This window comes from Cyrtonyx montezumae, unplaced genomic scaffold (assembly GCF_038088225.1).
Source record: "Cyrtonyx montezumae isolate F1298 unplaced genomic scaffold, pur_monq_1.0 scaffold_2, whole genome shotgun sequence".
Classification (NCBI taxonomy): Eukaryota; Metazoa; Chordata; class Aves; order Galliformes; family Odontophoridae; genus Cyrtonyx; species Cyrtonyx montezumae.
This window is the reverse complement of record NW_027071936.1, coordinates 58,216,676-58,233,717: the sequence shown is the minus strand read 5'-3', so window position 1 is coordinate 58,233,717 and position 17,042 is coordinate 58,216,676. Positions and strand designations below refer to the sequence as shown.

Sequence of the window (17,042 nt, the reverse complement as noted above, 5' to 3'; positions counted from 1 at the left end):
ACTTTTTGCTATTCACTGCTCGTAGTGATCTACCAACTACTTTTGTGCTTAATCTACCTCTCAAGAACCAGATGCTACTAAAAAGCACAGGTAAAACATTTAGTAATTTATTTGAGCTCTCTCTATTTTAAACAAACCAAAACAAAGCAAAAAATAAACAGGTAATGTAACAGAGATTAAAATTTTGATTTTAATTTTTTCCTTTTGATTTTAATAGGAGATTAGCCATTACCATTAATGGATTGGGTTAAAAAAAACAGAAAGAGAAACTCTGGATTCAGGCTCTGAAGAGCAAAAAAGGAAAATATAGCAGCAGCCACCAGACAGGCTGACATAAAACACGTGGATTTGTGCACAGACTTGTATTGTGTTAGGATGGAAGACATCACTCACAGTGATGAACAGACAACTGGAGAATACAAGACGAGTATACCTTTCCCTTTAATCTTACCTGTTTAAAATTTTTGACACATCTGAAAACACACAAAGTGATAGCTGTCTTGAATTCCGAAGGAAGAGGAAAATGTGTTTCAGTTATGAGCTTTGTTCTTTATTTCAAGTAAGAGATGGTTGAGATGTATTAACTCTGTTACAGTATGTGATATCCCTGCGCCTCACTATTCTTTTGAGTCTATTCAATGAGGTTTTTTACTTCTTAATTAAGAAGACAGGGAGAGAGGTCTAAGTCAAGTTATACTGCCTGACAATACAAAGTTAAATCCAAGTAATACTTTAAAACTTTGTAAGAATTAACTACCTAAAACTAGCATTAAGGACTTTAATAAGTAACCTGACTTTTAGAAACACTGAGATTTTGATCCTTCCATCAACTCATGGTTTTTGAAAGTCATACAAGAGCTCATACTTTTATCAGTGTCTGTTCACTTGCTTCCTACAGCACAAAAAGACATAGCTTTTAGTTCTAAATTTTAGCTGCTAAGTCTGCCAACAAAGTCCTGAGTTAGGAAGAGGGGTAAAATATGAGAAATGAACTAAAGAATGCTTGCTATTTAAAAGATTAATACACCACCTTTCTCCCAAATCTAAACAAAACTAAATGTGACCTTCTTTTATACATTAGGTTTACAAGTCTTTATACTAACAGCACACAGCAACGCAAAATTGCATGAGCTTATTGGAAAAAAAGATGTATTTTTCCTAAATGTAACTAGTAACATTCTCAACTACTTCACAGCTATCACAATGTTTGTATGCAGCAGTAAGAAGAAATAAGAAAGAAGTAAGAAGAAATAAGAACCAGTAATAAGATAACCAAAGAACTGACTTACAGTTGACCTGGACGAACACTACAGACTCATCATGTCCAGCAACATTTTCAGCCTTCACTGAGACACGATAAATCCCAGGATTCTCATAACGGTGACGGATGGGTTCCCCAGTCATTGTAAGATTCACATATATCGCCTTAAAGCCATCACCAAGATCCACCTGGTACTTGGTATTCAATATATCACCCTAAAAGGAGAATATATCAACAACATTTCAAATTGTCAGAACCTAAATAGACCTGGCATGTTACTTTAACCATTTCCCAAATCACAACAGCACGTCCAGCACCCGCCAAATGTTCTCACTCTGTTGCAATAGCTATGCTAAAACCACTAAACTCATTGCAAAGATTTTAGAGTAACAAATCCTGCATACTCTCACAGAGATAAATCTAATTTTCTTCAGTAAGGCTTAATCTTAAAAAAAAAAAAAAAAAAAAAAAAAAAAAAAAAAAAAGAGAGAGACAAAACAAAACAAAACAAAAAACCCAGCACCCCAGACCACTAAGCCAAGTTGTATGACACAGATATCATTCTTATCTTAACACATCTGGTCATTAATTAACGTAACAGTGCAGGGCAGCTCCAAGTTCTGGAGATATGGTCTGGTGATTTCAAACTACTACTTATTATCCAGTGACCAGTGGTCACTGACTGGCAGTGAACTTCTGGCTTGTGCAATTATAAAGTAGAAAAAGATTTAGACCATCTTCACAGCACCTTCTAACTACACTCTACTTGTGTCAACTATATGACACCCAGAATACCCAGAATACATGCCAGTACCTTCTAGAGAGTAGTACTGCATTGTACATAGTTACAAGCATGCCTAGAACTGGCATGCTACTCTGCAAAACGATATGTATGCTTAACAAAGCAGAGTATTGAGCTGAGTTCAGTAGAGGAACCAGCCAAATACTTCAGTCACATCAAGTATCTCACATAATTTACAATTCATTGCACTTCTGCTAAGTGCTCCTTTGAACAACACCGTTTTCCTAAACTCAGGCCTAAAATACTGCAATGACAGATACTGTTGTCAGAGGATAAATATAAGCCCATCATTCATGTTGTCACGGTGTGTCTGCTCAGGAGAGAAGTCAAGCCTGTGCTACGTGGACTGGCCATATGGATTGAGTGAAAGGAAGATTCATTTTAGCTTTAAGCAGCAACACTTTCTTAATAGCACTGGCAGCAGTGCCTTAGTGACTTGCCCTTCTTCTTCTGACTTCAGCAATACACTCCTGCCTACATCTTACAGCACTGTGTCACTACTGCCACACAAGTTAAAATGGGTTTTAGGGCCAAGTTTGATAGGAAATCCTTCATATTTTGAAAAGACAGCGTTAGCTTAAAAAATCATCCCTCCCTCTAGGAATGGAATGTATAAACTCATCAAATAACCTGAATGGCAATTCAGAGACACACCTTCTGAAGCACTCAAAAATCACCTCACTTTCCCATAAGCCACTCTGATAAGTAGTTTTGCATCAAAATCAAATTCCAAAAGGCAGCATTAGCATAAAATCAAAGGAAGTAACAAAGCCTAGAACTTTCAAATTCTTGCATTACAAAGGGGAGAAAAACACACTCTTTTTCTCCATTTATTATTTTGCAGCTTGGTTGATTTTCTTCCATGTTTTATCAGATGAAAGAGCATTACTTATCTTGTAAGAAAATACTCAGTATAAGGAACCTGTATGGTTATCAGACACATAACATCATATTTCAACACACATAAAGGACCTTGAAAGCTTCTTCACTATGAATAATTTTTACGAATAACATTTTTTTTTTTTGACAACAGATGGGTACCAGAAGAGAAAATATGTTATTAAAGTTTAAAGCAAAAGAGATGTCATCTTGCCAGCAACGTGCCAGTAAGTAGCATCTCTTTAGATGATATGAGCTTGCAAATAGTTCTTGTTAGCTCTTTCTTATGCTAACAAGTATACATGCATATTTTCTCCAGGTGAGACAGAAACCAGTGTTGAAAGCCAGTACATGCAAGTTTCCCTTCATGTTGTATTCTAATACCTTGCTTAATGTAAAGGTGGGAATGCTGTCTCCAAAACAGCAGGGCACTTCTGTTTTCCTGATCAGGAAAGACAGAAAGCAGTGGACAAATAGCAAATGATTCACACACACAAAAGGGATTTAAAAGAACTGATACTTCAACTTCCACACAAAATAAATGAGTTTTGTATAATTATTTATTCACAAATACACCCCAAATAATTTGAAAAAAAAATTATATATTATTATTATTTCCAAGATCATTGGCAAACTGCTCAAATGTGCCCCAAACCTGCTTTCCTTATTTCCTGATGTCTGGCATTCCTGCACTCAGTAGTGCACCTTCACATAAATCAGTCTATTAATTTTGTTAAGCGGGGAAAGAAAATAGTATTTTTGGTTTACCTTAGTCTGATTGCTTCTTTAACTTAACTAATTGCTAAGAGTTCTCATTAAACTTTATCATAATTTTAAATTCTAATGGCCAGGACTTTCAAGTATAAATATTATTCTTAGCCATAGGGGGCAGCAAACTGTTACATTTCCTCTAAATCTCCTTTTCAGTTCTGCTCACTGAGCAGACTTTACCAGAAAATGAGGATTCCCTCAGGATTCCTGACTTCGGAAGAGTTTTGAATAACTGTAAGTTTTGCCTATTGCCAACAGGGACTCAGGAAGTCTTCACAACTTTTTGTTTGCAAAGGAAGAAAAAAAAGTGAAACTGACAATCAAAACTGTTAGATTCCAAATTACAGTCAAATATTCTAGTCTTACAACACACATCTCAAAATAAATTAGAGACAGGAGAAGTACGACTTGCTATACCATGGTTAGTACTCTGCAAGCATTTGAAACCAGAACTTGAGGTGGGTAAGGCAGTGCTGTGTTCTGCACATCACCCTCCACATTCTCTCACAGAAGCGAATCCCAAGTGCCCAACTTCTGTCACACAGGTTTGCCAGCTTTCTTCAAATTTTTGCAAATAGTTGGGGTTAGTTGGGAAATACTTCTGTAACTGAAGCACAATGGTTAGAAACTAATACTAAAAAGCAAGCATTAAGAAACATACCCAGGGCAAATACCACATCTGTAAGTTACTCCTTGCTTTTGGTCATGGCCTCAGGGTATTGTCTCTTCCAATAAGCAGGAAAAAAAAAAAGAGAAGGAAAAGGAAAAAAAATCCTTTGGCAACATAACTAATACATTATGAATGTTCTTCGGTTGTGATGTTTGTTGATTTCTGTAAAGCTTTGCCTGATTCCTTCTTGACTAAAAGGCAGATTCTCAAAAGCACTTAAACAGTAATATGAAGGGTTCCCTGCATTTCTGCTCTTCTATGATACAACGTGAAATTTCCAGTCCAAGGAGACTCTGCTAATTTAGTTCCTTTGATTTTCCAATAATCTGAAACCTTTACGGAATAATAACTGAAATGCTGCTGAGGAGACAAGTCCCCTTCTCTGGACAGAACTTCATGGTTCACTGAGTTTACAAGATAGTCTGATTCTCTTGGAAGCAGAAGTTTCAGTATTCAGAGAGTCATTCATCTTTGTCTCAAGCACAAATTAATCTCATTCAGCAGCAAAGCAGATAGGAGAGATGAACCCTAAAAATAGCAAGGAAAGTTTCAGAAAGTGTGTACTTCTACCTGCTCTTGTCTGACAATGAAGGTGATGTCCTCCCCAGGCTTAACAGCCAGGCTTTCTCCTCTGATGCTGATCTGAAGTCCCTTGGGAGCAATCAATGGACACAAATGCTGTGCTAAGTTCTGTTGCAGGTCTACACCACCTTCACACACATTAGAAACAACTTTCCTGTACCTGCAAAAACAGTAAGCAGTGAGCATAGTGAATTGGAGGTAAGCAGTAGAACAGTATCGGAGGTACCAAATGTGAGCATGACAGAAGATAATTAATATTGCTTGGGTTCATAAACAGACAAGGTTGTAGGTGACCAAAATAAACTCATAATGAAAAAAAAAATTTCAAGGATATTGCTTCTACTGAGTGAAAACTGTTGAAGAAAGTGGAGTGTTGAAAAAAGTGTTGGAGCATAATCAGGATTTCCATACATTGGAAAAGTCCATCCTTTAAAATTCAGAAACATGCCTGATCAACCCTCTGGGAACTGCATATTCTGCTGTTCTCTTTACCACACCCCCTCCTTTCAATAGCCTTCAGGGCTATTGGGGTCTTGGCTCAGGATTTTGCTGCCCACATTTATTGCCAAACTTAGGCCTCTATCCTATCCCACTTTATTTGCAGTTGGTTCAAGTTCCAAAAATCAGAAATAAATTAAAGCAAGCAACTTCTGCATTAACCCAGAACCAATCGCTTACATAGTGTTCTCAAATCCATGCATTTCTTAAAACACGTATAACATTTATTTCACATTATAGTAATAACAGCTTGAACTTGATGATCTTAGAACTATTTTCCAACCTAAATAATGTGATGAATCAAGGAGTGTAAGAGCTAATGAAGAAACACTTGGAAGTACAGTAATTATTTGCAGATCAATTTCAATCAGGTACACTATTTTTAAACATCCTTAAAAATTTGAGTCAGATTTCACTCCTATGAATTCAAACTCTGTGTATCACAGCTGCCAGCCACAACCCAAAAGGCATCATTTTTTTCAGTAAGACAAATATACACAAAGACTGTGATTCTATTCCCAGATTTGACATTTCATCATTTGGTTTGCATCTCCACAACCAACAGAGATGATGTTATGATAAGCCAGAATAGATGCCAGCTGCAAGTTATTCTCAGCACAGACGTCAGACTACATTGTAGTGTGTATTCTATGCATTATTGTTTACAGTTACTAAAGCTTTGATTCTGAGTATCCCATATGGCCAGGAGAATAATCTATTCTCTGTAGAGTTCCTTACACTGGTGGAAGTGAGGGACAGTGGAAAGTTCTGTGAGACATTACTTACTCCTCTGAGCAATTAATTGGATTTAAGCAGGGAGCTAAAAGAAAAGGCTTTGAATGGGCATTTCTATCAAAAGTATAGAAATGCTTCTTAGCTGTCCCAGCACTTATAAAAAAAGCTCTCACTTTTCTAAAATTGATTACTGTACTGCTTTGAATGTGTAAAGTAACATTTGTCTTACATGAGTTGTAAGTCTGTAGGAAGCTTCTGCATGAGCAGGAGTCTGAGCCAGAACAGCTTACGACTTGTATCGCTTGCATTTTCCTTTTTTTTTTTTTTTTTTGCCCTATATACACTTCCTTAAAACCACTTTTGTAGTCCTTGGTTGGAACATTCTCCTCCACTATGGAAGCTCCTGCAAGCCAGTCAAACCCCAAATTACTTACCCACTGCTGCTGGTGTATGCCTGCCCCAGCACGCAGTCTTCAGGAGGGGCTTCTGGGTTAAACCAAAAGTCAGCAAAGCACTTGCTAGACTGCGACTTCAGCGGTGCAGAGCGCTCAAACCCATAATCACTGGAAAACAACAACACCAAGAGTGTTACTATCCTCACTTTATTCACCAACCCAGCTTGGGTGAATGGGACTCGTTCTTTGAGAGTAAAAGAGATTTTAAATATCTGCTACAAGCTGAACACACAACTTGAAGAAGCCAGTTCTGTTCTGAGTGTAGTTTCAAGGCGAGTTGAATATATCTGGGGGCAAAAATGGTTGCAATTACTTTGTCAGTTCTACAAAATTAACTTTCTTGTCAGCTTAGGTTTTTAAATGGTATCCTCTGCCATTCAGATGAACACATTTCTTCTTAATTTGTAAAAAGAATGGGTTTGATCTGCCCATAAATCAATCCAATGGTCTCTTTTAAAGTCTTGATCAACAGAGAAAAACACTAGGATTTCTTCAGTCATGGGAGTCAAACACTTAAAACACAGGAATGCTTTTAGAAAAAATTAAATTTGTAAGCCACCTGTTACTCAAAACTGTCACAGTGCTTCTTGGTTGTTTGTACACAGCCATGCAAGGGTGGTGTGAAAGGAGGAAAATGAACTCTTCAAACTCTAAATAACATTTCACTATGATGAAACTGAAGATCCACAGACAGACTCACCATAAGAAATCAGAGTTCTCACATTCACAGACTTTGGATGTTAGAGCTGATGTGAAACTTCTCCCTTTAATGCACCATGATGAAATCTTCCTCTTCCGAAAGCTCCTCTGTTGACCCATGATGCAACGATCACCCTAAACATCAAAGCATCAGATTTATTGCATACCATACCCTGCATCACAGAGCCACAATCTGAAACTGTCAAGAGAAAGTCTGGTCTTTTTGACAAGACTGGACACCGGTATCAAGTCTCAACTCATCAATTTCCAGAGAAACGTACAGCAAGTTATCTAAGATATGACTATAAAAAATGTGATCAATTAACTTGAGACTGAAGGAAAACACACTCAGCAAAGAAGAAAAAATACTGCAAGTTTAATTCGATTGGGCATTATATAAAGCTCTCACATCCACTACTGGATATTACAGGGTCGTAATATATACTATCTCAGGACACAAATCCAAAGATGTGCACAGAAATTCTAGTGCAATTTAACCCATGTTTCATGTATGTACAATCTGGGCACAAGCCTAGAAACACGCATTTAAAAATTCAGTTTTCATTTAGTTCTATTTCAATGACCCGTGACGTTTAGGCAGTCAGTAGGAAGCTCTAGGCACATGCAGATAGGAGACTCTGAACCTCACACTCCACTGGTAATTTGGCAGCTGTAAGTATTCTGTCAGAGTCATTTTAGTAGCTTCCATTTTCTGAAAGACAATTAAATGTCAATATACCCAAATAATGTTACTTTTTAGGTTCAGATATGCATAACATTCTTCCAAAATACACAGCAATTTCAAGCAAGAAGCAACTTCAAATTATGTGTGAGAACAAGCCAGTGAGAGTTGGAAAGCTGGAATAACACAGAGTTGTGTATAAAAAGGAAATCTGCAAAGAGCAAGAGAATGAATGCACAAGATGAAACAAACACAATAATTAGAATGACTATAAATAAATATGACATATCCCATTTAATGTAAAAATCCTCACATTGGTCTCTAATCATACATTACACAGAGAACATAGCTTCCCAAAATTAGAATCAGCCAGAGAAGTGGGATTAGCACAGCCTTAATACATTAACTACAAAAAAAAACTACTGCCCCAAACAACTGGACTCTATTACATGATCAGTCCACTGAGATCCTAAATTATGTCTGGAATGGGTTTTACTTACGGCAATTCATGTGAGTACAGTATGTGGTCAGGAAGTTGGCAGTACATACAACTGCATGTTGAAATTGCTTCAATTGATTATTAGAGATTTTAGCTCATGGTACATGCATCGTAATCCAGTATGACCACCTATTATTATGAAAGACCACCATATATATTGCTGCCTTTCCCAGAACACAGTTCACACGATTAAAGGGAACACAGAATTATCCCTCCAACTTTTAACAATTGTAAGATCAGCAAAATATCGACCAAAGGAGAATAGAGCTTGGGAGGTGACATCCAAATTCTGTTAGAAAACATTTTCCTAGCTCACAATAGAGAATGATTCTATCAGATACAAAAAAAAAAAAATCTGGCATTTAACATAGAACAGTTAATACCTGTAGATTTGTGAGCTCCCAAGATTCATAGTCATCATCAGTGCACTCCCTGGGGAAGGATGGCCTGAAGTCCACTTTCACCAGTTCCCAGTCCGAGCGGTAACTGATGTGTCCAAAGACGCTGAACAAAAGGATTAAAAGTAAAATATTGCAGGAAAGAAATACCACACATCTGAGATTCCAATTTTCCATTCTGTCTTCGGCTTTTCACGGTTATGGTTCCCTACTAAAAGGTCACCAGTGCTTTTTTATTTCACTGTCCATTGAACTTTACAGTGAAAAAGTACAATTTGGAATCCAACATTTTTTGTCTATTATCTTCTTATACATATGAAACACTCTGATTTTGACTCAAATTAGGGATCAAAACTGAGGAATACAGCTATGTCACTAATTCCTTATGATTAGGGTACAACTTCTTCATTTTTTTATCTGTTTGGACTTTCACAGATTTTAGATGCCAAAATTGCTATTGTTCAAACTCACAGCAGTATTATGAAACTGCACTAATTTCTAATGAATACACTGAATCTACAGATTGTATTGGAGAATAGTCTCCATTTCAGATAGTCCAAACTATAACAAAAACCAGTCACAAACTGTAAATCTCCTCTTGAAAAAAAAAAAAGGAAAAAAAAAAAGAGAGAGCAAAAAGAGAAAAAAGAAAAGGAAATCTCATAGCTTTAAAAAACAGGTTTCACTTCCAAAGCAGCCAACATTTTCAAAGTTGGAATATTTATTTCCAAAACCAAACAGGCAAGTATGACATCCAGCAACAAATTAGAAAGGATAAAGACTCTATTTTGGCAAAAGTCAGATGTATTTGTGGTTTATATCTGGCCTGTGTGGCTTACTTGCCAAAGAATTTAAGGTTGATCCCAAAGCCAACAATTTCTGTGCAGATCATACCACACAGAGTTCATTTTCCAAGCTTTAGTCACATTTCCAAACTAATTCATTCCTTTTGTTTTGTCCTCAGTTTTGTCCAAATCTAGACACAGCGGGAATGGTACGGTTTTGCTAAAAAATATTCTGCTGCATACACTCATTTCTCTTGTCCTGAATACCAAGTTCAAAGTGGAACTAGGGTAAAGTAGAAGCAAAAAAACAGTGAATTCTCTGCAACACATAAGCAACATCATTGCACTAAGTCTCTTCCCTGTTACATGTATGTAAAGATCTGAATTCCACTAGAGAGGTTGAAAGTTACTTGCAGAGAATAGAGGGATTTCTCCCTTTCTTTCCTGGTGCCTTTGCTTCTCAGCCTTAGCATAGAGATATAATCTGTAGATTAAACTTCACTATCAGTAGAGTTCTTATTTAAACAGAAACACTGGCATTTAGTTTACATGTTTTACTGGTTTTTTTAGTCAAGCCCTGTGATTAGACTTGCACAGACCACTTTCTTCCCTTTTAAAGCTCTCTGTGGTTCAGAAGTAGAAACAATACACAAAAGTGAAAAAGCATGGCTCAGCCTACTGGCTGCATACACACACAGGTGTGTGGTCCCACTTCCCAGCAGGACAACTGTCTAGCATCAAGTCCTGCAGGTTTGGCTCCTTTTAATGGTTCAGCTGGATCCTGAGAGCTGCTGTCACCATATGCTTTTATTCATTTGTACTTACGTTCACAATAAAGTGACTACGTAGGTGGTCTTACACTTTTTTACAATGCCTGCTTCAATATGCCTGGCTTTGCTGACAGAAATGAAGTGTCTTTTGCATGCTAAATACCTGATGCTTTTTTTTTTCTTTTTATTTTGCTCTTTTTTTTTCTCCATACAACTGTCTAAACTGAGGCAGACTTCACTTAAAGGTTATGCAGCTACCTACCTCACTGAGTGCTTCATCAAGCACCAGAGAACTGTACAAACTGGCTATATTTCTTTTATTAACTCATTTAAATACATTCAAGTGCAAAGATCCAAGTTGTGTTAAGCCCTCACCCCGACTCAAGAAAAGCATTATCTATAAAAGAAACCAATTCTTCTGTCATTCACATTAGCTACCTCAAGCAGATGAGTCAAGGGGGGGGGGAAGGAAGGAAGGAAGGAAGGAGATGGCTGGTTGAGTTCCTTGCAGGAGAGAATCACAAAATTATCTTGAAGGTATAAAACATATTTTTATTGAATAATTAATGATGAATGATTAATAATTATCTTCAAGAGTTCACAGATGTTGAGGTTGATTCCTGATAATTATAAAAAGGAGATTATTTTGCCCATATATATATATATAAAATACACCACACATACCACTCCTCCAATCCTACCAAATAAGCAAGAAGAATAAATGAATGAACAAGAAAAACAACAAACCAACACTAGAAGCCGAGTTATGATATTTATTCTGATATCAAAAAATATACCAAACAAACTATTAAGTTTGACACTTCTAAGCACCTTGGAGATAATTAAAATGGTAAGACAGAGACACCACAGATTTGATAAAAAAAAAAAATAAAAAAAAAAAACAAAAAACAAAAACAAAAAAAAACAAAAACCAACAAAGCATGTCAAACTAATGTAATTTCCTTCTTTTACAGATTAGCTGCCTCGGATTATTTTTTTCTGGAAAAGTTTAAGATGAGCAGTACAAGAGAATATCTTCAAATACTCTTTCCATTGATTGTAGAGTTGTCACCAAAGAGATATGAAGGAGGGGCGTAAAAAAAGAAGGACAAGAATCACTAACTTAAAAGATACAGCTACAGATACTCTGCACTGGTAATGGAATGAGATGCTGAAGTTCTATTTTCTCTCACAGGACTCATATTAGTGAAACATAGACATTAGAGACAGACAAAAGTTGGAGATACTGACCACATCCTCTAATTTTATAAAATTCATAGAAATCACTAAGAAATTATGTAAGTTCCGCAAGAAGGATACAGATGTTATATGCAATCTGTAGTTTGATCTCACAGAAAAAATCATTTGCATTATAGCCCTTGTGAATCTACATACCAGCAAACACGTTTTAACAGAACACAGTAACTGCACTACTGATTCAACCATTCTCTGAGCTAAAGAAACTTTCTGAGATTCACAGTGTCCCATCTGCATAACCACAAACCTTTCAAAAATGCAACCATTGTAGCTTATAGCAAATCCTGGGACACATTTCCAAAGGAACTCAGCAACTTGAACGCTCTAAGCATTGTAAACTGTTTGAAAATATGGCCTCATAATTACTAATGCTATTGCTGCTACAACTCCTGACGCTTTACTGAGGACAAAGTTTTGCAGACACATCTGAAGAGCCCATTCAAACATAATGCAAAATAACACTAGCATTAAAAAAAAATCCTTTCCAAAGTAAAAAGGAAAGGCATTTATTATGTAGAATTCAATGGATTAGAGAAAAATATGAGCAACATTAAAGCAATATATAACAGCGATCATATTGCTCAGGTGTAAAATGTACATGTCCAATAAAATCACATGTAAGGAAAAAAAACTGGTACAGTGTAGCAATGATCAAGAGACAAATATCAAGATGTCAGTAGTTCACAAGCTATTAAAACATTCTTATTCATTAATTGCATTTCATTAGAAGGCCATCAAATCAATTCTGCTGATACTATGAAAGATGATGCTGATACATAATTTTTGAAAGAAATTCCAATTACCTTAGAAATTCATTTCCTTTCTTTTTGCAATGATTTGGGATCCATAATTCTAATGACAGTGTTTCAGTCTCCATAACAAATTTTTACATTTGTTCCTACTTCATTTATGAGCACATCATTTTAAAATTTGATTGCATCACTTGATAGCTAAGACAGTTTAATGCAGCTTTTAAGCTAACTCATTTAAACTATTTGCTGGAGGATTGCCGGTTATTTCTGCTCCTGATAAGGCTCATAATCAGGGAAAGCTAATTTAATGGAAATTATATGCAATGATAATCTCTTCCAGTACATTCATGTTTCTGTTCAACAGAAATGGGCATCTCTTTGATAGATGTTTTTAGTTTACCAGAACAGCATTAGCTGCACTGCCTGCTGTCTGTGTCACTAGCAAGATACCTGACCAAAACTATGATAGTGCTTCGTGCTGGAGCCTTTCAAAGACTTATCAGATAAACATCCAGCTCTCGTGGCTTCATTCAGGAGAAATGAGCTTGACTTTCACAGCACACCTCATCTCGGGTGTCACAGGCAGCTTGTTATATGCACCATGTTTGCTTCTACATTTTTTTGCTGTGCTCTTCAGGATTTTGTTCACAGGCTTTTACATATTTCACCACAACAGATGGAGTTTATCATGAATCTAATGCCATATAAATTAAGACATGGGCTGACTGACTTTTTGTCACATTACATTGATTTAATAATGCAGCCCCGCTTTGCTACCCTGGGCAAAGAAGATGGCTTTGAAAAGCCTGATGTTCATACCCATTAGTTATTTGGAGCAGTGTAGCTGAACCTGCAACCATTTTACCTTACTGCTGAATATCTCACAGTCAGAGACCTCAGTGTGGAGGAAGCAGTTCTGCTGTACCTGTAACACGAAGGCCGTGAAGGCACCACATGTGGAATTTATTCAGGTGTTTAACGTAGCAAGTTAAATTGTCCAAGTTTTGTGGTCATACTGTAGACTAGTGATGACAACAGTATGATGCATAGCTACTTTTGTTTGAAATCAGATGCCTCTCTCATTCTAAACATGCTGCTTAATTCTCCCAAGTGCTGTGCTGCCTTTTGCTCTCCTCTATATGACTGTGACATCAACTGTGATGTTTACAAGAGCAGAATTTACCTGTACCTGTTGACACTTTCCGCTAGTTTCACATGCCATCTGGATGTGGAACAGTACCTGACAAGTTTTGGAAGACTCTTCAAATGTATAAAACCATCAACAGAATAAAAGCCAGGATTTCAATCAGGTTCAGTGGAGTTCCCATATCATCTGTACTTCAGGTCGTCCCAATGGCACTGTCTTAGATAACATATCTTAATTCATTCTTCTAAGCAGCACCAAAATAAAGATGTCAAAATATTTGCAAAAAAAAAAACAACAGGTATCTGAAATTCTTTGTGGATCTAAACCTCAAAATCAAACACTGAGTATGTGATCAAGCTGGGAAAGAAAACAAGACTCTCAGAGCTGCTAACTATTTTAGTAACTCTGACTCTGGAAAGTATTCATTTAAATGGAAGTTGCATTAGAGTTTAGCTAAAAAGCAGTATTTAGATTTTACTCCACATAATCAGGCTTCTTTTCCAGTAGTAAATCATATTAGAATTAATAACTGTTGTCAGAGACTTTACTACACTGTTAAAGCGTGTTTTTTAATTGTCACATCTCCCTGATTATTTTTATAACAGAACTGCAATTTCAGATTGAACTTTCAATCCTCGTATGGTTCACTAGATATTAAGAGACCATTTACACTACAACAGCAGCAACTTTTTCAGCTGTCCCTCACATGAAACCATACTTTGAGAGAAGTTTCTTGACAGTTAATGGTGAGCTCAAAGAGCTGACAATCCTTAGTTTCATTTAGATCTTCAGTACAAATTGTGACAATATAAATGAAACAAGAAATAAAGGTGACACTCATTTTTTTTGTTGCTGTTTTGCCTATTGTAATTCATATTATTACAGTGCCTCTCAATATTGATCAAGACAGATGACCTCCCTATGACCGGATTTCTTAATAATTGCTGAGGGAGTAAAGTGATTAGTGTGTTGCAATGGGAGGATGCACTTTATCTCTAGTGTAACCACTGCCAACACATAGTATTCCTAACTCACAGAAATGGTGAGATTATTAATGAAAGACATTCATAGGGATATAGGCTGGAAGAGGTTAGCCACGAGTAGGTCTACAATGATATTTAAAAACTATTGGTTTTAAAAAGAAAGTAACAAATGAATTTTTTAAAGACTTGCTTTCATTCCATCTGTTGTCTTCACATCCACTACAGCATTGTAAAATCAACAAGAACTACATAAGTCAAGGGAATCATACTAATATAATGGATGAAAGCAATGCCACATTCAAGCTGCCGTCTGTTATACATCAAGATTAAAATTCAGCATATTTTTCTAATTCCCCAGAATAACAGAGGTCACATTTTCATTGGCCTTCCTAAATTACAACTACAGAAATGATGACTGCTTCCATGTGCAACAACAGATACCTGCCTGCATAAAGCAACTGCATATAACTGCTTATAAACAGTGCCTGTGTACACAACATACCATGTACAAATATGCTCAGACACTTAGAAGTGCTCTAAACTGCAAGCATATGCATATACTGAATGTACTAAAGAGAAGAGGGTTTTTTTGTGTGTATTTTTTCCCCTATTGGCTGCCAACTTAAAAAATAACTGGAGGAAACAATTTAGTTGAAGTTGAACCAGAATATGTTTTCTCATTGTTTCCTGCACCCCCAGAATAATAATTGCCAATCATTCTTTTATACCCAAACATCTTTGTTTCAGCTCCTTTGGGGAAAAAGAAGGAAATGAATGCTTAGGTTCTAAGAAGTGCTGGGGAGGAGCAGGATGAGCATGTTTCCATTTTATCCAGAAGCTTAGTGGCTCTGTGATGTTTGTGAGTTATCTCCAATATTTTTTTTCCATCTGTTTGGCAAAACTCTGTCCAAGAACAATCTTTTAGCATGTAAGTTGTTTGGAAAAAAAATGTAGACTTAATACTTAGTCTGATGCCTTATGCAGAAGTAAATATAAGGTGGACTGTGAAGAAAATTGACTGATCCAAGGAGAAACATGTGACACTATAAATAACAGCTTTGGATCAATCAGCTCTTTGGTACCATTTTAAAGATCAAATTCACCTGTTATAACATTTATAACATTTTATAATTAATTCTCTAGCTAAGAATTTTTTTTTCTAATCACATACTTGAAAGCCATCTCTCATTTATTCCAGATAGGAAATTCTTCATTCAGACTTCAACTGTCTAACCTGAATAAATTACTTATGGTCAGCTAAATAGTGGTCCTTATTCTGAGAGCAAATTATACCAAATTGGAGTTCATGTTCCAATTAAATACAAGTAAAATGTTAGAATGACTTTTTTGGGTGGCCAATGTTTTTAATACCTACCTCAATATTACCACTTATCAATTCTAGAAGCAAAAATAGAACTGTCTCCCTAAAAGAGAAGTTAGAGCTACATAGCTACCTACAGTCACTCACTTAGTGACTTAGGCTCTCAAACTGACCTAAACACTCTCTCTGAATGAAAGAGTCCCTGTGTCACACTTTTTCTCTCCTTTAAAAAAAAAAAAAAAAAAGAGTGATACAAGATTATTTCAGGACACAGATTCCTACTCTTTCAGCTCCTTCTATTTATATATATCTCCAGGTCTGTCCTCAAAGTGCACTAAATATGGACTGTAGCAAGATATCAAAAGCATCATAATTCCATTGCTTCTGAATTTTGTATGACAACTTCATGTAAAGGGATTTGAAAAATAAACCTTCACTTAAAGTTCTTTTTAGCAGACAGAGAAGATAGTGGCTGTTTCACAGTCTGGGCTCCAAGAGCAAGGCTTGTAGTGATGCTGCAATGCACTGACTTGCTCTGCTAACATCTGCATGCACAAAGGTGACCAAAGCAGCTGAGACTTGCCACTAAACTGCTATCTGCAAGCACGAGTTAGAAATGTAGGTTAGACTGAAATCAAGGTCACACTATCTTGCTGTCATTCTATGGACATTGAAGTATGCTCTTTATTACACAGAGAGCAGAACAATTTCATAACCAAGCAATGCTTCTTAAAACTTCATTCAAATGAAATCATGTGGCTGCAACTAAACCTAGAATTAACCCTGGGAAATCAGCTACTCTCTTACATATGGAGGCTTTATCTACCACCTTTTTTAAAGGGTACAGGATGAGAAATTTAGCAATGAAGAATTCATAATGCAAAGGAGTAACCTCTACCCAGAAAGATACTCAAAGACAACAAGACAAGCAGTGTGGAGCCACAAATGGCACAACAGTAAGATTCATAAACTACATGTAATGTTGACCGTTCATGTCAATGTCAACATACCTAGGCAGAATTGACAGCTGCAGAAATCCAGATGATTTTGCCTATTATCTAGTCCATGTTATATAATATCCACCTTGGTTTGATCA

General features: G+C 36.5%; 2 protein-coding genes across 2 annotated transcripts in view; one reads left to right on the top strand and one right to left on the bottom strand.

The window, feature by feature from the left end:
- The window catches only part of SORCS2 (sortilin related VPS10 domain containing receptor 2), a 518,453-nt gene that overhangs the window by 26,230 nt on the left and 475,181 nt on the right, over positions 1-17,042 (bottom strand). Inside the window, exons 15-19 of the mRNA XM_065735796.1 lie at positions 8,917-9,037; positions 7,354-7,487; positions 6,633-6,761; positions 4,954-5,125; positions 1,290-1,476 (exon numbers count right to left, since the gene is read on the bottom strand). Of these exons, the coding sequence (XP_065591868.1) occupies positions 1,290-1,476; positions 4,954-5,125; positions 6,633-6,761; positions 7,354-7,487; positions 8,917-9,037 (743 nt within the window). The remainder of the gene's footprint in view (positions 1-1,289; positions 1,477-4,953; positions 5,126-6,632; positions 6,762-7,353; positions 7,488-8,916; positions 9,038-17,042) is intronic.
- The window catches only part of AFAP1 (actin filament associated protein 1), a 275,636-nt gene that overhangs the window by 151,403 nt on the left and 107,191 nt on the right, over positions 1-17,042 (top strand). The gene's annotated exons all lie outside the window — the stretch shown is intronic.